The 21,828-nt window shown below is 39.3% G+C and overlaps 2 protein-coding genes and 1 pseudogene across 10 annotated transcripts in view; 2 read left to right on the top strand and 1 right to left on the bottom strand.

Annotated features, from left to right (window-relative positions):
• Window positions 1-1,786: 1,786 nt before the first annotated feature.
• LOC104455281 lies at window positions 1,787-4,015 on the top strand (annotated as a pseudogene).
• Window positions 4,016-7,332: 3,317 nt separating this feature from the next.
• LOC104436824 overlaps window positions 7,333-21,828 on the top strand; it is a 28,965-nt gene continuing 14,469 nt past the window's right edge. For 2 of the 8 annotated variants that reach the window (XM_039306335.1, XM_039306337.1), the window contains exons 1-12: window positions 7,333-7,616; window positions 7,853-7,996; window positions 8,117-8,232; window positions 8,855-9,009; window positions 10,330-10,418; window positions 10,515-11,061; window positions 12,128-12,307; window positions 14,101-14,267; window positions 14,378-14,457; window positions 14,619-14,730; window positions 15,903-15,977; window positions 16,060-16,228. In XM_039306335.1, the coding sequence (XP_039162269.1) occupies window positions 7,527-7,616; window positions 7,853-7,996; window positions 8,117-8,232; window positions 8,855-9,009; window positions 10,330-10,418; window positions 10,515-11,061; window positions 12,128-12,307; window positions 14,101-14,267; window positions 14,378-14,457; window positions 14,619-14,730; window positions 15,903-15,977; window positions 16,060-16,209 (1,905 nt within the window). In that variant the 5' untranslated portion in view covers window positions 7,333-7,526 and the 3' untranslated portion in view covers window positions 16,210-16,228. Of the gene's footprint in view, window positions 7,617-7,852; window positions 7,997-8,116; window positions 8,233-8,854; window positions 9,010-10,329; window positions 10,419-10,514; window positions 11,062-12,127; window positions 12,308-14,100; window positions 14,268-14,377; window positions 14,458-14,618; window positions 14,731-15,902; window positions 15,978-16,059; window positions 16,229-16,614; window positions 16,992-21,828 lie in introns of those variants that run through there. The other 6 variants (XM_039306330.1, XM_039306352.1, XM_039306344.1 and 3 more) reach the window with 6 other exon arrangements.
• Window positions 17,564-18,605, bottom strand: LOC104436811. Of its 2 annotated transcripts, XM_039306377.1 has the most exons (3): window positions 18,334-18,605; window positions 18,054-18,172; window positions 17,564-18,006 (listed from the first exon to the last, which is right to left on the bottom strand). In XM_039306377.1, the coding sequence occupies exons 1-3, from the start codon at window positions 18,572-18,574 to the stop codon at window positions 17,881-17,883; spliced, it is 486 nt and encodes a 161-aa protein (XP_039162311.1). In that variant the 5' UTR covers window positions 18,575-18,605; the 3' UTR covers window positions 17,564-17,880. The 2 variants fall into 2 exon arrangements, with proteins under 2 accessions (XP_039162311.1, XP_039162310.1); XM_039306376.1 differs by having other exon boundaries at window positions 17,564-18,172; window positions 18,334-18,604.

The following is a 21,828-nucleotide window of genomic DNA, read 5'->3' as shown; positions in this document are numbered from 1 at the left end:
TTGCCTGCATAGTGTTAATCCTTTAGGCCACACGGTGAAGTGATTTTCCAGTACCGCACAACGGGTTTTGTCCGAGAGACTCCTCCACTTTTAGCTTTGGTGTAATTAGGCTTGTCAAACGGGTGGCTTGAGTCTTAGCATAAATAGTTTTGCCCAAATTGAGCCATTCAATCTGTTTTGACTTATTTATTTGCAATGCAAATTTCTCACTCATACTCCACATTCATTGAGGCTAAACTGGCACAAGTACTATTATGACTTTTTTTTTTTTGGCAATTTTCCCTCTTTAAAGGCTTCTCATAATTTCTAGAGAAAGAGCATGTGAGTGTGCATCTTCCTTTCGGACGAGAGCAGGGGCTGCGCAAGAGAAATCAAGTTCTCTAGAGAAAGCCACAAAAGGACTAAAATAAGGGGCACACGTTCATAGTTGTGCATTTTTCTCCTCCTTTTCAGCCGAACAATGAGTGCTTGATTTTAGCCGTACATGGTAATCTGTGCTCTTAGCTTTCCACCGAGTTGATTATGCATAAATACTTCGGATTTGGACTTAATTTATGTGTCCAAAACATTAGAGCATATGAGTTATTATAACTCCGGTTCTTCAATTATAGTGAATTATTTGTTCATGTAAGTACCAACATTTGAACTTGAATCGAGCTATGTATACCTTTGTTGTCATTCATTATCCCTCATTTTTTTTTGTTTTGATTACCGTTATGCAGTCCTAATACCTATACAATGAAGTCAATAATTATAATAATAAATTCATGAAAAGTAAAGCAAATGGAGAAAAGGAAACAACCTGAGCTGCATCGGGCATCGGGTAAAGTCAATAGTAGAGGACCTATTATAATGCTCTGGGATGGACCCTTGTGAGTTCAAACATAGAACCTAGGTGATCGATTTAACAAAGAACAAACCTTTAAATACTCTAAATTCTGGGGTCCACGTCTTTTCGGGTCAGAGGGGCCCATGTTTACAAAGCGACTTTAACCTTGAATCATTGTTCTCCTCCTCCTTTTTCCCTTCGGTTTCGGCTATATTGCTGCAAGCTCGGTTGTCTGTCTGCATCGCTTCTGTTTTTGTTGTTCTTGCCGTCTCGTTGGGTCTTTGTGTTGCAGAAAGGCTCTTTTGATTGAGGAAGATGCTATTAAGTACGTTTTTCTTATCTTGCTGGGATTTGTCCAAGTTCCATTCTTTCTTGTTACAAAAAAAGAATCCAACTTCTTGACTCTTTTTTTGTTTGATTCTCGATTCCCTTGAACTGTGCATAGCTTGGGTGCTTATCTTAGTCTTGTGGGTTCTTGTCAAAGTTCATCCTTGTTTGATTGACTTCTAGTTGTATCTATGCTCGTTGGTTCTTTGCTTTAATAACGTTCTTCTTCATCTTTGGTGGTGGTGAACTGGTGATATTGCTAACTGATTGGATGTTTCATGAACTAGTGCTCTTTCACTTTGTTCTTGCTCTCTGAGGTGGTTTGTCTACTTGTTCTCAAGTTTGGATCTTTTCCTTGTCTGGTGTTCTGGTTGGGATGGTTGACATTACCTGCATTGGATTCAACAGCTTTTCACCTTTCTTGAGACTTTTATTGTATCTGTCCTGAACACCGATTTTGCTGCTTGTTTGCTGAATATTACTGGTGTTGTTCAGTGGAAGTGGCTGATGTACTCTAGGACTATGTTTCTATCCGATTTCTGTTATTATATCTCCTGGAATTCGTCATAAATTTAGAGGGTTGATACAGTTTGCAATCACCACCCTCTGAATTCATTCATATCAGTGGGAATGGCCGGGAATCAGATGCCTGTGCATGTGTGGAACAATGTTAGCAAAAAAATGTTTCTGACAAAATACACGGTTTGATTTCCCCGTAAATCCTTTGCACCTTTGCAGGGAGCATTGCTCTTGCTTCTGGCACAGAGCAATGCCGTGAATACAAGAGGAGATAGCGATGGGCAATGCAAGTACAAACTGGCATTGGATTTGGATCCAAGACCGCGTAGTGTGTCCATAACAGAGTTCAGTGCTGTCGGAGATGGGGAAACTCTAAACACTGTCGCCTTCCAGAATGCCATTTTCTACCTCAAGTCCTTTGCCGACAAGGGAGGCGCTCAGCTTTATGTGCCTCCCGGCAGGTGGCTCGCTGGAAGTTTTAACCTCACCAGCCATCTCACTCTCTTCTTGGAAAGAGAGGCCACGGTTCTTGTATCTCAGGTAAATTTTGCTGATGCTTTGATGTTCTTGCTTTGAGAGTAATGAGCAAAAAACAATATTAATTCTTGCATAATATATTGTCTCTCTCACGTATTCAGGATCCATCTCACTGGTATATTGTGGAACCTCTCCCATCTAATGGATGCGGGATAGAAACTCCAGGAAGAAGGTACCGAAGCTTAATAAATGGGTATGGGTTGCACGATGTGGTGGTAACAAGTACTCCAGATTCTTAACTTTGCCTCCTGCTATGGTTATTTTGCACATGGTAGTACCAAGCCTCATCTAAGCAATCCATTGATTGGTAAATTCTCTAGGTGATAATGGAACCATTGATGGTCAAGGCGCGTTTTGGTGGGATTTATTCACCACTCACTCCTTGAACTACAGTCACCCTCATCTCATGGAATTTGTGGAGGCAAAACATGTAGTGGTGTCAAACATTACATTCTCGAATGCTCCTGCCTATAACATCCATCCAGTCTATTGCAGGTATGTTTGTGAGAGCCCTTTTGTCGATGTCACCCATCACTTTTAATTTTAAGTTGCGCATATGAAATTTATCAACATTCCTTCAGTATAATGTAGCGATGTGCACATCCAGAACGTTTCAATAACTGCTTCACCAGAATCCCCTCACACTGTTGGCATCGTACCAGGGTGGAGATCCAGTGGCTTGGACTGAGGAAAATGCATAGCTGAACAATTGCTTCAGTCTTTAATATACCTCTGCATTGTTCAGTAATTTGTATCCGATCTCATGTCTGGAATGGGTTTATTTAGTGAAGGAGATGATTATGATTGTCTGAATCTTTCGGTAGAGCAACGCTGGCAGTTGCTTAAGTTCTTCGTTGTGGGCCTGAAGCATGTTGGACATATCTTTGAAACAATTTCAAGATGCTTTTTCCTCCATTGAGAAAGATTTTTTTTGGATCTCATAGAGAAGAAGAAGAAAATCCCGTGACATTGGAAAACTTGAGAATTGATGCAGCTGCTTCTGTTCTCAGAGTTTATGAACTAGACCTAATCATGCAGTTCACATGATCTTCTTCTTTTGCCCTCCTTTCCTTCTCCCTCAATCAGGCTTATGATTCTGGTCACAGCAAACTCTGACAGCCAAGCCCATTATTTGGTTTTAATCTGTTTGGTATGTCCTGATAGTCGATATCAATATAAATTTACAGATATGTTTTGTTCTATCATGGAAAATTTTTGGATTCCTCAAACAATATATGCATAGAGGATTGCAGCATTAGCACGGGGTATGACTCCATCGCGCTCAGGAGTGGATGGGATGAGTATGGAATTTCCTACAACAAGCCCACCTCTCACGTGCACAATAGGCGGGCCTACTTGCAGTCGTACTCTGGGGCTGCACAGTTCATCAAGTGGCATAGAATTCCGGACCACACGGGGCTGAGGCGGCTACTTAGAAGACATAACTGTATCCGACGTCAACAGGGATGTCATCCACATGGCATTTGGTGCAAAGGGTCACTTCGGGTCTCATTTGGATGAAAATTTCGATCCAAATGCTCTTCCGGCTTTGCGCTACATTACTTTACAGAATGTGGTAGGAAGAAGCATCACAGTTGCTGGAAATTTCACGAGTCTCCATTGACTTCCATCTTTTTGTCTAATATCTCCTTATTCCTCAACTCCGGTTCATTAATATCTTGGATTTGTTCTGACGTTTCTGGTTCTTATTCATCTGTGTATCCCGAACCATGTCCTGAACTTGCAGGCTTGTCCTCAAATTCTTCCTCAACTTGCATATCTAGCGTAACCGCAGCCTTGTGACATATTCCATAAAGGATCAATCCTACCTGTTTTGCAGCCTCAAATTGGAGCCAGATTCTTTTTCAAGAAGGCGGAACACGTTTGAAAGAAGAAACCTCTCAGACCACCAGTTGAATTGCATGGTCGTCGAGCACAGTTGTTTATTCGCAAGTTGTTTGAACAGGCTCATTTCTTCATTCATGCCGTAAGGAAATTTTTGGTAGAAGACGGGGTCACCTTAGATTGTTTTCTTTTTGTACTCAGCGGTTATCTCTCTTTCTTTCTTTCTTTCTTTCTTTCTTTCTTTCTTCTCATTATCTTTGTTTGGGGGGGTGTAACTTCATTGTAAGGTTTTTGTACTTATTTGGAACGACTTCATGTTAGATGAAACCATATGTGACCATATGAAAAGTGATTACCGATGAGGTCATGTGGAAGGGCAAGCAAGACGGACCTCTCTTCTTTCAACTTCAATTTCCAGCTCTTTTCAGCTGGGAAGATTTCATCTTCATGTGTAAAGTCATTCATTATAAGGTAAAGAGGAAGATGGCGAGAACTAAACACGGGTTATTCAAGTGTTCTGCTAATGAAGTCTGTCATTCCAGGTCACACAGGTACACATCATTCTTTCAGCTAGACCATTATCACAGGCTGAGAACTCTTCACTTAGGCGTTGCATCGATTTCTGTTCTTTCTTTGAGTTCCACTGCTATACAGAACAGAAATTGTCCAGCAATGTGGAAGATCAAGTCCCATCTTGATATTTGACGGATGGTTTAACTTGCATATGAATCTTAAGCTAACCAGGAATTGCTGTCTGGCTGCTACTGCTTTGTCGTGTTTGCCATCTTCTCTGCATTAATGGCCAAGTTTCTCGTTTGCTCATTTTTCCTGTGTGGCAGTGCTTGTTTGACGAGACATTTCTTGTGGTCTGTAATAATTGTGATTTCTCTATCATTTTATATATTGACGATGACCTTTCATTAAAATCTCTAAAAATGCTAGAGAGATTGTCATCGGTGACTATATTGATTGATCCTCAATGGGTATCTGATGAGCAAAGTCACATGAAATGCCAAAAGAGTAGTTTGGTGGATCAAGTGTCCTTTACGTCTTTACTCGATGAGATAACAACAGGAGATTCACAGCTCCAAAAAATCAATTGATTGGCTATGAACAACACAACATATATTGATTCACATAAAAAGAGACGGAATACACCCCACAAGTCCGACCAAACAAGTTGAAGCAATACTAACAAAAAGACTTTCCCTCCTGCCATCACTTCCGTTGCTACCATCGGTGTGGTATTTCAAGATCTAACCCCACACACCATGTCGACGCGTTGCTTGAGCAAGCTGCAATCACCTTCTTTTGAATGAAGGAAGAATCAACTGCGCCAATTTAGGAAACCGACTTTAGACGGAATAAAGGAAATTAGAGGATGCTGAATGCTGAAATGTAGATGCAATACATGCCCTTCTCGCACTTCTAGCGCGCTTCGTGTTTTTAAGTGAGATTAACCACAACAAACGAACTCTTCAATATTAAAGAATAATTGGTTCAGGTTTGTATCGAACAACAAACACTTCTTCAATTCAAGTGATGAACCGAACCGGATCAAAGTAAATTCTAAAATCAATTCGACCTCGGTGGCACGTGAACTCTTTTGGAGGAAGATTCAAGTCGGAGGAACCCTAGCTTCTCCAATTTGGGGCTTCTTCAAATTGGGTCATAGTAGATTATTATTATTTTATTTTTTTGGAGAAAATTGCCTTTACTTTACCTTTCAAAATTAGGGCCCTAATTTGAAACTAGCTCAACCACTTCATTTTCTTTTTTGAGACAAGATTGAATTCTTAACCCTTTTTTGAGATAGTGGTCCACTTTACACCTTTAGTTTAAATTTTTCCATTTAAAATAGGTTTTTGTTTCCGAATTAATTAAGCCAATGGACTATACAGACCTAAAAGTTAATTTTGTTTCGTAATTGAGAATATTATCGATTATATTTCACAATGGATAACGAGGATGAAGATGCATACCATCCCACCGTCGATGGGCACTGTGACTCATCTGCTGTTTACTGTATTATATTAAAAAATTTTGCTAGATATTATCTGTCCTCCTTTGTACTGAGCTTGGATGTCAATCTTATGTTCATTTTAGAGAAAATGTCACAAATGGTCCCAATACTTTTGCCTAATGTGCAATTTCGTCCCTAAACTTTCGATCGGCTTAATTTGGTCCTTGAACTATTGACAAATGTCCAATCTAGTCCTTGAACTTTTAATCGGCTCAATTTGGTCCTTGAACTATTCATAAATGTTCGATCTAGTCCTTCGTTATTTTTTTCCTTTTTTAAAATTTTTTTAATTTGTTTTGCTTTTCCTCTCTTCCCTCCGCCGCTCCGGCGAGGGAAGCGCGTCCGGCGAGGGTCGCCCGCCGGCGCCGGGCGAGGGGCCCTCGCATCTAGCGAGGGAGCCCCTCACCCGACGCCGGGTGCTCCCCGCCCGACGCCGGCAAGGGAGCACCTCGGCGTCGGGCGAGGGCGGCCCTGCCGGGCGTCGGGCGAGGGGGGCTCCCTCGCCCGTGTCCAACGAGGATGGCCCCGCTTGACGTCGGCGAGATGACCTCGCCGACGCCGGCTCCGGCGGAGGGAAGAGAGGAAAAGCAAAAAATTAATTTTCTTTTAAATTTTAAAAATTAAAAAAAAGTTAAAAAAATTTTTAAAAAAAGGAAAAATAGTAACGAAGGACTAGATCGGACATTTATAAATAGTTCAAGGACCAAATTGAGCCGATCAAAAGTTTAGGGACTAGATTGACATTTATCAATAGTTCAGACCAAATCGACTCGATCGAAAGTTCCGCCGACGAAATTACACATTAAAAGAAAAGATAAAGGACCATTTGTAATGCTTCCTTCATTTTATTAAGGAGTCCATCTGTTTTTGTAGCTTTTAGATGATAAAAAGCTAATTATACCTCTTTACGTATTTACATCCTCCGAAGCATCCTGAGGAATAAATGGTTTAATTTGTTTTCATTTTATTTTAAGCATATGAATTTTTTAATTTCTCTATTTTCCCCTCTGTTTGCTTATAATTTTATACAACGAACCGGTAAATGTCCAGTCTTTAACATTTTCGTGCCATATAAAAAAGAATTCATTTGACAGAAAATAAGATCATATAAAAAAAAATTGAGTTGAGTAACTGTAATATCTGAACAAAAAATCAATAATAAAAAGGACAAAAAAAAAAAAAAATGGAAAAGCAAAAAAGAAATTCAGTTTTTTCTTTTTTGGGCAATATGAAAAATCAGTCAGTTCAAAACCCTCGCTAAACCCTCCCAAAAGCAGAAGCTCCTCCTTGTCTTCCCCACCATAAACCTCCTCCGCCTCGCCGTCCTGCCGCCGGCGACCCTCCCTCGTCGGATTCGCTCAGCCCGTCTCCGGCGAAGCTTCCGGCCGTGCTTGGAAGCAGGCGAGAGCAGACTAGCCGGTTTCGATCTCCACTCTGTTCGACGGCATGGGCTCGCCGAACATCAGAGACCTCTTGACGGCGTTCAGTCCGTCGTCAGAATTCTTCGCCATCAGCTCCGGCGATGGCCGGATTAAGGTTGACCTCACGTGCTTCCCGATTCTTTCGTTTTGTGCGACTTTTCTTAGGATTTGATAAGAAAGTATTGGCTTTTACGGTGTCTGATTCTGGAATCGGATGCGAATTAGCAGTTATTCTCAGTTCCTACGTATGCTACTTTGCCTTCTTACTCGTCCACTGTATCTCAGTAAGAAACAGTTGCTTCGTTTAATTAAATGGGATCTTTTTGTTGTTTCTGTTTCTTTGTTTTTTAGATTTGGGACACTTTGAAAGGGCAGATTCAGACGGAGTTTGTCGACATTGCGGCAAATGATCTGACGGATGCGTTCATGAAGCCGGACAGGGGTCACCTTTCGGTTGATTACACCTGCATGAAATGGTTGGATTTGGGGAAAAAGGTAGGTTTGTGATTTCTTATGGAAGTTAAGGGACAGTTTTGCCTCTTGATATCTGCTGTGGGTGGTGGGCTTTCTCTATAATTTGAGGTAACTAATCTGGCCTGTGACTGGTGATTGCAGAGGAAAAGAAAGCATGGGGGCTCGTTGATAGTTTTAGGGACAGGCGGGGGTGATGTCCTAGCACTCGATGTAGCATCTGGTGAATTGAGATGGAGAATTAGTGACTGTCACCCTGGGTGAGTTACCTACTAAGTATCTTGGAGTCTCTTGCTTGTTGTTGGCTGTGAATGACCCTTATGTTGTGGCTTTCTAGGAAAGTTGTTTCTAAAAGATTTTCTAATCTTAATTTATTGCAGTTTGTTGCTTCTTCGCCGACTGCATTCTTTTGACATTGTTGGTAGAATAGCATTCCAAAAACTGTACGTTAGATTAGATATTGTCTTGCCAATGCAGTGCTGAGTTTTATGCTGAATTGGGATTGCCATTTTAGTCACTAATGCAGTGAATATTGCATATTCTGCCCATTATTGGGGGTATAGAATGAGAATGTTTGAAAAAGGATTGGCGTTGCCTGCTCCAGGATTTACAGCTGAAAAGCTTTTTCTTGTGACTTTGAAGTTGTCGAAAACTTCCTTTTCTTTTGGCAAATTGATAACTTGTGGAATGGTATGGGCTTAATAGTTTTTGAGGAATTTGAGTTTCTTATATGGAGATTGAGACATTTCTGAAGTCTCGTGTGCAGGGGTTTAGCTGCACTCTTTTTCCAATGTGTTTTGAAGTGGTAGAGGGGATGATCATGAATGTTCTGTTGGCATTAGCACTTTGGCAAGTTCCTTATATCCTACTTCTGATGTGCAGGGGTGTCACTGCCATCTCATTTTCTGAAAAAGGGTCACGCGTTTACACTGGTGGTGCTGATGGGATGATTTGTGAAATTGATCCAGTGACAGGAAACTCCTTAAAAAGGTTTAAAACTTCAACAAAGGCTATATCTTCCATCTCCGTTTCATCTGGTATGCTTAATTTGTCCTTCTCTAGACCTGTTTCTTTACAGCTGTTTGGTGCTTTATGCAGATTCTGCAGTGTAAGGGTAAATTAAAGTAGGAACTTTACTATGGATCTTACCAAAAAAAAAAAAGAAACTTTACTATGGTTGTTCTATCAATTCTAAATAAACATTTAAATTATGTAAGAATGTCGCATGTACTTCAGCAAGTGCTTTAAACCTTGCCTTCCCAAATCTGCATTACTGTTTTGTGGAAAGGCTATGTGTTATGACCATACCTAAGCTTTTTGAGCAATTGCATGGCAACCAGATGCATGAGCTTTACATCGACCTAGACTGGGTGGTTTGTATTTCAAATAGGATTGAAACGTGGGAGCTATTTAATGTCAATATTAAGCCAACTGATTTAAGATACTTGGCCAGTCCATGTGGCTTAGGTTTTCCATTTCAGAGCTGTACTTCATATCTCCCAAACTTGGTTAACCTATCTATGAATCAGGGCATTAATCAATGAAACATAGAAAACCTATAGAGTGAGGTGAGGCTGCATTTGAAATACTTAATTAAGTTCGCGGATCATGCTGAATCAGGGCATTAATCAATGAAACATAGAAAACCTATAGAGTGAGGTGAGGCTGCATTTGAAATACTTAATTAAGTTCGTGGATCATGCTGATGCAATACAGATGTTGGGCTAGAATCGATTAAATGACCCAGCACAAGATTCTATTTTTAATGTGCACTTACTTGATATATGCTAGTGAAACGAAAATTTGGATTATTAGGATTTTGCTGCTAGACATGATGAGGAAAAAATATTTTTAATGTGAGTTGGAGATTATGTTGATGTATATTGGTTTAGTCATAAGGGATTTTACATGAATAAAAAGGTAGTCACCAGTCCAATATCTTCAAAAGATTTTATGAAAGAAGTGGGTGGATGTGTGGCAAGAAAATGTTCTGAACATGGTAAGCAGATGAAACAGTGTAGACTATGACATTTCCTGAGACTCCCAAGTCTACAGTCACTTGCATGGACGAGAGGTTGGAGGAAGTAACAATAGCTGGATGCGTAATGCATGCATAAACTTAAGAGTTGACATGGCTTTTTTCTAAATGCATTTAGATGGAAATCACTCTGAGTGTATGAAATTAGAGGAGCAAAATAGAAATCAGGATGAGTCTAATGAGAATGAAATGAATAATGGATCTGAAGTTATATAGGAAAGTGAAAAACACTAGGTAAGTCTTCCATGATTGGGAATTGAGAGTGTGCTGGGTTGTAGCTGTTAATATTTGCTGAGACTTCTATTTTGGTGTTATGCAGATGGAAGTGTACTAGCTTCTGCATCTGCCCAAGTAAAGATATATAGTTGCTCAGATCAGAAAAAGATACAGAAGTTTTCTGGCCATCCTGTGAGTCTTAGTTTTTTAATAAGTCTTGTATCTTCTGTTTTCTGCATCCCCTATGCTTCTCTTAATTTATAGTCCATTGAATTCTCTGAATTGTAGGGAGCTGTTCGCTCTATGATCTTTACCAATGATGGAAAGTATGTTCTTTCTTGTGCCGCTGGTGAAAGATATATTGCTGTTTGGCGAGTTGATGGTAGCAAAATGCACTCAGCAAGCTGTACACTGTCCATGGAGCATCCTGCAGTCTATCTTGACAGCAGATGCTTTGATAATGGAGAAGAAGATCTCAAAGGCCTGTATGTTTTGGCTCTTACAGAGACTGGCGTTTGTTATTTCTGGTTTGGACAGAACATTGAGGAACTACGCAATTCGATACCTGCAAAAGTCTCTTTATCTATTGAGGACTCTGTATTGAAGAATCATCATGGTGCACCTACAATACTTGCTGCAAAATTACAAGGCATTCCAAGTCGTGCATCTGGGCACATTTTTATTTCCCATGGTCTGCTAGTAAAGCCACTCTTTCAGAAAATTTTAGTGCATTCTGGCAAAAACATGAATTTAAACAGCTCTTTAGATGGGATTCTTTTGCCCACTGGTCAATCCCTGGTTAGGGCGAAGAGAGGACAAGATGTAAGGAATAAAGGTCAGTCTCACCTGTTGCTTTCTTATATGTTTAATCTTGCAGTGTTAAGTCTAGTTTTAGACTGTAACTTGTAGGATCTTCTCAATTTTGTTTTTTTATTTTTTTAAATATTTTTTTGGCTCAATTAAGTCCTCTGGCTCTCTCTGTTTGTGGAAGCAAGTACAGACTTCTGGTGCTTTGGTTGAAAAGTAGCATGTATGTTGATTAATAAAATAGTCTACTGGCTACCTCCCCTTAGTAGCAGTTGAAGATGAAGTTCCATGACATTCTCTTGATCAAGAAGATTATAATATTTTCTTCTTAACTCGATGGTTCCTTAGCAATTTTATTTGTGTATATGCATAATGGATCAAATTATGCCTATTTTGAAAAGAACAAATTGTTTCTGGCATCTATAAATTGCAGGGATGGATTGAGAGATGTGTTTTCCTGCTATTGTAAGTGATGAACATGATAATGGAAGCATAAAGTTCAGATGATTTTACAGCTGAGGTCAACATAATTGTGAGCACCACTCTGGAAAAAGGATTTGTTTAATGTGAAGTTGGAAAGTTTTAGTAACATGCAGTGTTGAAGTTCATGGACAAATGCCAAAAGAATTAATTGGAAATGATGACTTTTTTTTAGCATACTTCTTCTGTTGGTAGGATTATGACATTGTAGATGTAAAGATCTCTGGATTGAGATTCTAACTTTATATCTAGCTCTTTTTCTGCTTTTCTTTCCTGATAATGTCATCTATGAGTTTGTGGATCCTTGGATCATAGGATCTATGAAGGGATTTTAACTATTTTTGCTACAAGCACCTTTAAGTATACGTGAAGTAATGTGCTTTTGTTGCTTTGAGTTATCCATGTCCTGAACCATCCTATAATTTAAAACTAGCGGTGCCATACCTTCTGCAAATCTTTATCTGCTACATATATTCTCACTGAGTATTTGCCTGTATTTGTTGCTTCATCTCCTATGCTCCACTCAAATCATTCGCATTAATGTTCTAGCTGGCATATTCAAGTTTCTTACCATTGGTCCTTCAATGATCATTAATTGTTACTTCCTCATAAAGCAGTGACGGCATTGGATCGAGCAAATGCTGAAGATGCCCTACATCCAATTCCAACTTTTACTGACTTGGGAGAAACAAAGAAACCACATCAATATTCTGGCATTGACCCTGATGACGTTATTGCTGATATAGTCAACAGCAGGAGTCAAGCAAAATCTTTGGGCAGCGAACAAATGCATGGTACTGTTCTTCTTAGAGTATAACAGCCCTTGCCGTGATTTTATCTTGAGACTATTGATTGACTATGTTTGCCAGTACAATTCATGCATGGAGGTGTTAACATTCCAGCAGATAAATAAATAATATGGGTGGAAGTTTCTGTCCGAAGATGGTTTACCTGGATGTGTTAATTTGCTGTGCTTGATTATATTATGCATCATCCGAGGAGGTTTAGTCTAAACATGCATTTTCATTGAAAGTTGTTTTATGAGAGATTTCTAAAATTCGTCATCCCAAAAGGCTTAGGGTTATTTTTTATAGCTCAATAAGTTTTGGAAATTAACATTTGACAAGATTATGCTTGTTTCATAACGTTTAGGAGCTTGACTTAAAAGATTCAATTTAGTAAAGAGTTCACTTACTGTGGTAGGTAAGAAAGGGATTTGCTCGACTGTACAGTAGAAGAAGTAATTGATGCTAATAGATTCTTACCAATTATAGTGCTAAAACCTGCCTATTATAATCACAGTTTTGTTTTTGGTATTAGCAATTTTCAGGGATCCAATTTCATTTATCATCAAACAAGTTTTTATTTCTACTTTTAACACTTAAAATTGTCGATACAAAATTTAGCACTTAAGTTTTCAGTAGTTATCTGAATATCTTCCGGAAGCAGATGATTATTCATCTCCTTCTTATGTTCCATGAATAGCCGGCAGTTTTATCAAAAAAACCAATTCTCTTTTCTTAGAGAATTGCTTTCTAAGCGATTTCCTAAATACATTTCTGTCAATATGTCGTTTTGAAAGATACATGTCATAGAACAACTTGATATCCTGAAAATTATTAAGGGGAAAGCTTGAGAAGAATGCGGTCGAGAAAGATAAAATGCCAGAAGAAAGAAAAGGTGCAGTTGAAGTTTAGAGAGAGAGAGATAGAGGTTGGACATAGTAGTAGAAGTTAGATTGGAGAAGGGACACAAGGAAAGAATTACAAGGGCATTGTAGTCATTGTCTTAGTATGAGGGCTATTATACCTCCACTTATAACATAGCTAACTGCAGGCAGACCTTGTGTTTTCTTTTTTCTTTCCTTATATCTTAAATTTCTCATTTGTTGGTCCTTGTGCTAGCAATCTGGTATTTGTTATCTTCAGGAATAAAAGCTTTTTGAACTCTTTTGAAAAACAGTAATGCTCGGATCATCATTTGGCATTTTGTCCCCTCATCCGATACTAAAACTTTATATATGCTAGATGGTTTGTGACGCATCTTTTGTACACCATATTGTGTTTTGGCAACTCCCCTCGTAACTTTCAATGTCCATTTGTTTTATTTATCTTTTATGTTTTCTTTCGCATGCTTTAATTGCTTTTAGTGTTTTCCATGGCTAAATATCCCTGCTTTTCAATACTTATCATTCCTCCTTGGATTTTGGGAAATGACTTTCTGGCCTCCAGTCACTGAATTAGTATGTGTACAATTATCTGTCTTTTGGGAATGATGCTGTCTTTGTTTATGTTTCAAGTTGCATTAGGAAAAAATTGGGTGTCCTTAGTGCCTGTAAAACTAATTGATTTTTCTTTTTAAATAGACAGATACATGTATCTATTCACTCGTAGGAAAATGGTCTCTTTAAGTTTCTTTTTTCACCAACTTCGTATGCAGAAACATCTTCATTTTTTTCTGGGACTATCTGATATTCTGTTACTTGACTGTGGACTTTAAACGTGTCTTTGCCTATGAACAGCTATTCTGCTTAAAACAAGTGCATTGATAATTATGCTGGTAGCTGGTGCTCTGTCACTTATTGCAGTTTCTGCAGATGATGATGTAGAAGTGGGCACGTCTACAATATGCCTGGAGGACCATTTAAGATCGCTAGGATTTATTGGTCGAAATGATGGTTCTTTTGATAGATCAGCTCCTGATCCTGCTTTCTTCAAGGATATAAATCTGGAAGCCAATCTATCAAATAAAAAGGTTATTTTCTTACTTAGGGGAGATATATCTTTTTTGTTGTGTTAACCCATAATTTCCATTGTTTGCACTTTTAATTCCCGCGCTTCACTAAGATTTCCCTGCCTTATTAGATAAGGGATGCTATTTTATCCATGGGAGCAAGTGATGCATACAACCTACTGAGAAAGCTTTTGTCCTTGTGGCAGTCAAGGTTCTTTGTTCTTCTTACTTTTCTTTTGCTAATATTTATGGAGCTGTTGTTTGGCTGGGCTCTTCCTTAGTCTGTTTCTTTGTCTTATTCTCATAAGCATCTAGCAGGTTTAGAGGTGGTAAAACATGCTAATAGTTATTGGATGCTATATTTTTGAGCAGGTCATCTAATGCGAAGCTAGTATTGCCGTGGATTAGCAGGATATTGGTCATTCACAGTGATTATGTCCTTTCTCAGGAACCAATGACCGAGCTGCTTTATTCTTTTGGCAAGGTAACAAGTTCATTGAAGTAAAATCAGTTGATTTTTTTGTTAGTTTGTACTCTTGATGGGTGATTTTTGGATAGGCCCCTCAATGATTAAATGCCTTGCTAAAACCTTTTTACTTCGCCGTTGTTGGCCAATAATACTTGTCTGCTTTTTTTAGTCCAATGTTTTCATAATTTGATATGTCTCCCTTGTTCAGCCTCTAACCTTTTGTGGCCCTCTCCATGTATTGGCAAGTCTGCATGTTATTGTTGTGACATTATCTTGTTCCTAGTTTGTCTGGTTATCAAAAGCAAATTGACAACCATGATGGGTCTCTTGTTTCCGATTGGGAATTATGCCAAGACAAAGCCTTTTCTCCTTGGCCAGAAGGTTAATTAATCAGTTGCATGAAATGATTCCATGAGAATAATGCAATGTAAGCATCTATGTGTTAGCTTCCCAGGTAAGCAAGAGCTTAGTCCATGTTTTTCTTGATCAAAGCTTAGCCTATCTCTTGTTTCTTTTTCAGGTTCTTTTCTTAGAATAGGAGTTTTGTTTATTCAAGTTTAGAATCAGTGTGGTCGAGTGTCTTTTCTATTCAAATTGGTGACTATCTCATCAGTAAGTCATCAGTAAGTTATTCCACAAGTCTGAACTCAGAACCACAAAATTGGACCCCACAGTCTGGGTTAGTATAAATTTCTATGGTTTCATGTATACATTATTTTCTATGTACTTCTGTTGAATGCTAAAACCAATGTAAGCGATAAGTGTAATTGGGGCTGGATCATTGTATACATTTCTCGTAAATGTCTAATATGATGAAATTATTTGCGAATTCACACGCTTCTAAGTTAGATATCTAAAAAAAATTGCTGCTGCTGATGCAAAGTAGGTTCATAGATATCTTAAATTGCCTCTATGTATGTCGATTTCATTGAATTGTAAAAGTGGTATGAGGGAAAGGGGTAGTTATGGCTGGTGCTTTGAAGAGTAAGTACTCTCTGGTTCTAGGAAAAATCCTGTCTTATCTTTTCTCTAGGAGTAGGTGGCATCAACAATGATATGAAAGAATTGCATTGGTTTCTTTTTTGCTTCATCTAAATTATTTTACTTCTCAGACTCTCCGTAGAGCTTCCCATTATTTACTGTTCTTGAGTTATGGTTGCCTGATGGTAATCATTTTTCCCTTGTAGACTGCAAAAGCTAGAGGGGCGGTCATCCAACCATTACTGCAGTTAGTTGGTCGGCTGCAGTTTGTTGCTGCTCAGGTTTAGGCCCTTTCTATCTTTGGTTCAGATAATTTTTCGAGCTAGACAGGCTCTAATTTTGGTAAATGTTGTCTTCCAACAGATTGACAAGGCCATGCATGATCAAACTAGAGATTCTCTTCACGAGCGTCAAGCTGATGAAAGTGATGATGAGGATGAAGACGTCGATCACGTCTTTTACAGGGATGAGGATGAATCTGGACAAACTAGTGATGATACAGATGATGAGTAGAAGCTCTGAATTTTAAGAGGGTAGTCATTCTTGCTGGTGTTAAATTTGATTTGTTGTGTTGCATCTTCATAAACTTTGGATTTTTGGGGTGATTAGCAGGTAAAGATTAGGTGAAGGCTGTAAGACTTTATTCTCTGATTACAATTTCAGGTCAAAGTCTTATGTTCCACCGCGAGAAATGAGTTCCATAAAGCATCTTGTTTATAGACTATTTTGCTGTTCTGTTTAAGAACCAGTTAAACACAAACAGCTCTAGGTTATATGCACAATTTACTGGAAGTTTTACTGCTAATCGTGATGAAGAATATCCATGTGCTAGTTATGGCTTTTAATTTACATGCTCATAGCAAGTAGCTTTGTTCCTCTAAACATCAATTTGAGTGGGATGGTTTTGCTGCTTTGTAGTGTGAAACTTGCTTATGATGGAGATGCTCGCTTGGGGCAAGTCACTGGTCAAGTTGCAGCTGCTTCAGGAGAAATTCATACATATGCTGCCAATTTCGTGCCCTCCACAAATTTTATGATCCCAACCGCATGTGCTGGTCTCAGGCAATTACCATGACGGCAGAGACCACCAGACTGGTGGTTGCAGTTCGCCCTACAGCTGATTATGGCATCTCTATTTGTACTTTACTGAAAATTGTTTCTTTAATTACACAATCACATCCTCCATCTATCAAAACTCTAAAGGACTGTTTATTTGTATCTGTCCTTGTATCTGGTGTTTTCTCGTACAAGGAATATGATATAAAAAAGCCGCAGGAATTCTTCTTCGATCTTAATGTATCCTTTTCAACTTTGTTTCTTAGGGACCGAATGCAGCATAAGAGTGAAAAATGGCATTTTACCCTCGAAGAATTGACAGAGTACATGTCGCATTCTTTAGACATAATTCCGAAATTCGAGACCCGGAAACTTTAGATGACCATCTTACTGACCTGGGATGCTTTAGATGTCCTCGTATGCATTGCACCGCACGGCAACCTAAAAGCCGTTTTGGCATTTTGACGTCATCTGCTCTGTGCTGGATATAATTATCGAAGGTTCAAAACTCAGTCATCATGTAGAGTGAAGTCAGCTAAATCCGAGAGGTCGCTTTTGAGACATTTGATAACGTTAAAATGATACGGTTGTTTTACTCACAAAACATGGAAGACGATCAAATTCCAAGTTCGTTTGGGTAAGAGAAACAACGAAAGGCGAGGGAGTTCCAAAGGAGAAGCGAAAATGGTTGCTGTATTCGGTTTTAAATTATCGTTTGTGTTCTCAGTCGATCATTCGTTCGATTTTGCAGGGTTTCAATACGTCGCAATCCAGATTAAGTGCGAATCGCCTGATCTGTGGACTTTCCAGGTGATACGGCTGGAAGCTTTATGTAATCATGAAACTCAAAGGGGGGCACACGCATCTATTGAGATAGACCATAAGCACAAAAGCAAAGGAAAAAAAGAAAAAAATCAGGGACCGCACGCTACGAGTCACTCAATTGAGGGCCACATCGGACGAAATTCTACTACGACAACACTTCATATAGGCCTGCGAACGAAGCAAGCAGAGCGATTTTACGAAACTTTTCCCAGAACCATCATACTCGCGGAAAGGACAAGACCCTCACAGTCCCTCGACGACAAGACAAGAACAGTACTCAAATATCCTGAACGGCCGCGAACCTCACGATTCGAACCTCACTTCCGGGCCGAATAAGCCTGGATGGCCCCGAACATCACGGACGCCTTCTCTCTCATGGCCTTGATAATCTCCTCCTCGGTGATGTCCACTTCGCCGATGTTGAAATACCTGCCCGCATACGTACAGACCGAGCAAGAGGACGCTTTGATCGTCACCTCATGGCTGATTTCCTTGGAGATGTTTCCCAGCTCATCGCGTTCGACGGTCGAGTGGTTGTAGAGGAAGGGCTCCTGGTTCGCTTTAACCGTGTCCCTCACCGTCCTCTGCAGTCTGCCTATAGAAGTAACAAAAGTGATAATTCACATTTAGAAGTCACCGGTTTCAACATCACGAGCACTGATCTCAGTGTCGTCGATCAGGCCCAATTATAACCGTAATGCAAATACGGTTGATATGCAATGTTGAGGGTACGGAACATTTCGATTGACCAAGTACCTTCGATAGAGGTCTTCTCCTGGATGTCAGCACACATGACGCCTGGCGAGAGGACGTGGGGGAAGAAGCCTTTGGCTTTGAGAAGAGCCTCGACCAACTTGTCCTTAAAGATCGAGTACGTGATCTCGAAGTTGTGAGTAACTTCTACCATTGCTTGAACCGGAATAGAATTTGCTGAAACTAAGAGGGGATATAAATCTTGAAAGAAAGAAAGAAAGATAGCAGTGAAGAGAAGGAGCATCGAGTGGAAGGCGAAGTAAAATGTGGTTATTCTTATAGTAGTGAAGAGAAGGAGCTTCCCTAGAAGGCGAAGTAAAAGGTGGATATTTTTTTTTTTTAATTTACAATGAGATTTTGATCTGGAAAGTGGTTCCCAATTATGATGCTCCATCTTCAAAAGGTGGATATTTTTATAAATAAGTTAAGTGATAATGATGTAAATGATTTAGAAACTTTTAATTTATACTTAGTTTCTGGACTTTTGATATATGTTCATTGTAATCATTGAAGTGTATGAAAATATTTAATGTAATCCTTTATCAATGCAAGATCAAGAATAACATTGAATTTTTTCATATAATTTCAAAATTAAATTAAAGATATACCAAAAGTTTATAAATTATATTAAACAAATTAAGATTTCAAAAATCACATTACATATTGGACTAAGGTTCTAGGATCACATTAAATAAATTAAAAATTTAAAAATTATAGTACACATTAAATTAAAGTTTTTTTTTTGGTAAAGTATATTAAATTAAATTTCATGAATCGTTTATGTTAATTTTTTATTAGAAAAAGCTTACACGAAAAGCCCTGACACATGGACGTCAACCTTCCATAAACTTAGCCATGACGTAACTTCCGCTTAATTGCATGTGGTAGAAAAGCAAATTATTCCATTTTCCTTAAAAGGCATCTCTCCTCCCATAGAAAGTTTTTTTGGTAAAGGTAAGCTACTCCTTCCATAGAAGGTTAAACCCCTTTGAAACCCAGTAAATTACTCGTACGACAAATGATTAACTTTAGGATTAAATTTAATTTAATTATCCCCTTCTTTTGCTGAAGCAACATAAAGTTTCTGCAACCCTTTTTCTTTTTCAAAAAAGTTTGAACTTCGTCTTCTTGGACTATGGAGCTGTGAAGTACGTACAAGTTGCTGAGGCTTCCGTGTCGTGTCCCACACGCTCGGACACATTCGGACACGTGGTCAATTTTTCTCGACACGCGTGTCCGAGAGAGAGATTGTTGAAGAAGACGATGATGGGTAGAGGTGAGGCCGAGGAAGTGGAGATGAGGCCGCAACAGCAAGAGGAAGAGTATAAACTGAGGCGACGTTGCGATGGAGGGCCGGCGGCGAGGCTGCAGCTGCTGTGAAGGAGGATGGGCCGGAGGCGACCGAAAGAGTTGAGAAGATCGTGAGGAAGAAGCTGAGGGGACGCGGGAGCTGGTTGTGGCGTGAGGGGAAGGGGAGGGGGAGAGAGAGAGAGTAGGGGAAGAACAGGAATGGAGGCGATTGATGGGGGCGTAGCCTTGCAGGGGAGCAGGTGGTTGCGTGGAGGGAAAGGGAGGGGGAGCGGGAGAGAAGAGAGGAGAGAGGGCAAGAAACCGATGGGGGATGGGGGCGATTGATGGGGGCGATGGTGACGGGGGCGCAGGGAGCAGGTGGTGGCGTATAGGGAAAGGGAGAGAGAGAGAGAGAGAGAGAGAGAGAGGGGAAGGAGAGAAGGGGAAGAAACCGAGGGGGCTGGGGGTGATTGATGGGGGCGTAGGGCGTAGGGGGAAGGAGGGGAGAGAGAGAGATCCGCAGAAATCGAAGGGGAGGGGATTTTGGGGTGGTGGCGGGGAGAAGAGGAGAGATAAATGAGGAGAGAGGTTGTGGGGGCAGATATGCAGAAATCGAAGCGGGGAGGGGATTTTGGGGGTGGTAGCGTGGGAGAAGAGGAGAGAGAAATGAGGAGAGAGGATCTGAGGGGAATAATTTTTGTTAAATTAAAAAAATATTTTTAAATATGCACACGTATTAATTATCAATATATTTTTTAAATTTTTTATGAATAGATTTATTAATATTATTAGTGTAAATTTATTATAAATTCTTATTTATTTATTTACTTATTTGTAAATTTAAATCAAATTAATTAAAATAAAAATATTTATTTAATATATAACGTGTCGGAATTAATCTAATTCTCTACCTTTTCTTAATAATGTATCGTGTTGTGTCGCGTGTCGATATTACATAGCTATGGAGAGAGGAAGGGAAGCTTTGGCCATTTTCCTTAAGGGCATCTCTCTCTTGTTCAGCCTTTAATTTTTTGCGGCTCTCTCCATGCATTGACTGGTCTGCATGTTATTATTGTGATATTATCTTATTCCTAGTTTGGTCTGGTTATCAGAAGCAAATTGACAACTATGATGGGTCTCTTGTTTCGATCGGGAATCATCCCAAGACAAATCCTTTTCTCCTCAGCCAAAGGTTAATTAATTAGTTGCGTGAAATGATTCCATGAGTATACTGCAATGTAAGCATCTATATGTCAGCTTTCCCCATAGCAAGCAAGAGCTTAATACATGTTTTTCTTGATCAAAGCTAGCCTATCTCTTTGCTTATTTTCAAGTGATTTTCTTAGAATAGGCGTCTAGCGTAATATTGGCCTTTTGTGGGAGCCAAAAAAAAAAGGAGGAAAAAAGGAGTCCAAAAGAAAGAGGATAAGTGGATGCTTTCACTTATAAAGCAGATTGAGAGCTCGGGAGAGAGGAAAAGAAAGAAAAGAAAGAAGGGGGGAAAGAGAAAGAGCTTTATGTATACATGCTACAGGAGCTCGCTAAGTTAGAGTTGCTTCGATTGAGAACGCCTAGTAATGTTCACGCCTCTTAATCTTCCAATCGAAATACTTTTTGGAGTTATGTCATATATTAGAAGTTTTGTGAAAACCGAGCCACGAAATCCGATTACGGAGTTGTTGATCTATGGGATTTCATGGAAATGGTGATTTAGGGTGTCATAGAGTTGTAAGGTTTGTCAAGAGTCTTTTTCGAGCAATGGTTTGTTTGGAGTGAGAATTTGAGGGTTTCATATTAGAGTTGTGTGTTATGAACAGCTTGAATAATTGCTTCGGATGAGCGATTTGTTAGTGAATAGAAGTTGTTTTGTTAGCATTTAGGCGTATTTTACCTATTTTTGTAGTTGAGGTAGAGTTTTACTTAGTTTTAATGTTGATTCTCATTTAATTAATAGAAATACGAGATTGTTGACTTGTTTAGCTACGCGTTGGTTGGTTTGGGCATTCACAGGTGAGCTGTGCTATCTCTTCTTTGAATTTGTAAACTTATGTCTTGAAAGTTATAGAAATTTGATATATTATAAATTATTAGAAGCATGCTTTGTTGCATAAAATCTGAATTGGGCATTTACTTTATAGAAATTTGATATATTATAAATTATTAAAAGCATGCTTTGTTGCATAAAATCTGAATTGGGCATTTACTACA

The sequence above is a fragment of the Eucalyptus grandis genome, chromosome 1, assembly GCF_016545825.1.
Source record: "Eucalyptus grandis isolate ANBG69807.140 chromosome 1, ASM1654582v1, whole genome shotgun sequence".
Lineage (NCBI taxonomy): Eukaryota > Viridiplantae > Streptophyta > Magnoliopsida > Myrtales > Myrtaceae > Eucalyptus > Eucalyptus grandis.
The sequence above is the reverse complement of the archived record's forward strand: the minus strand, read 5'-3'. Positions and strand labels throughout refer to the sequence as shown.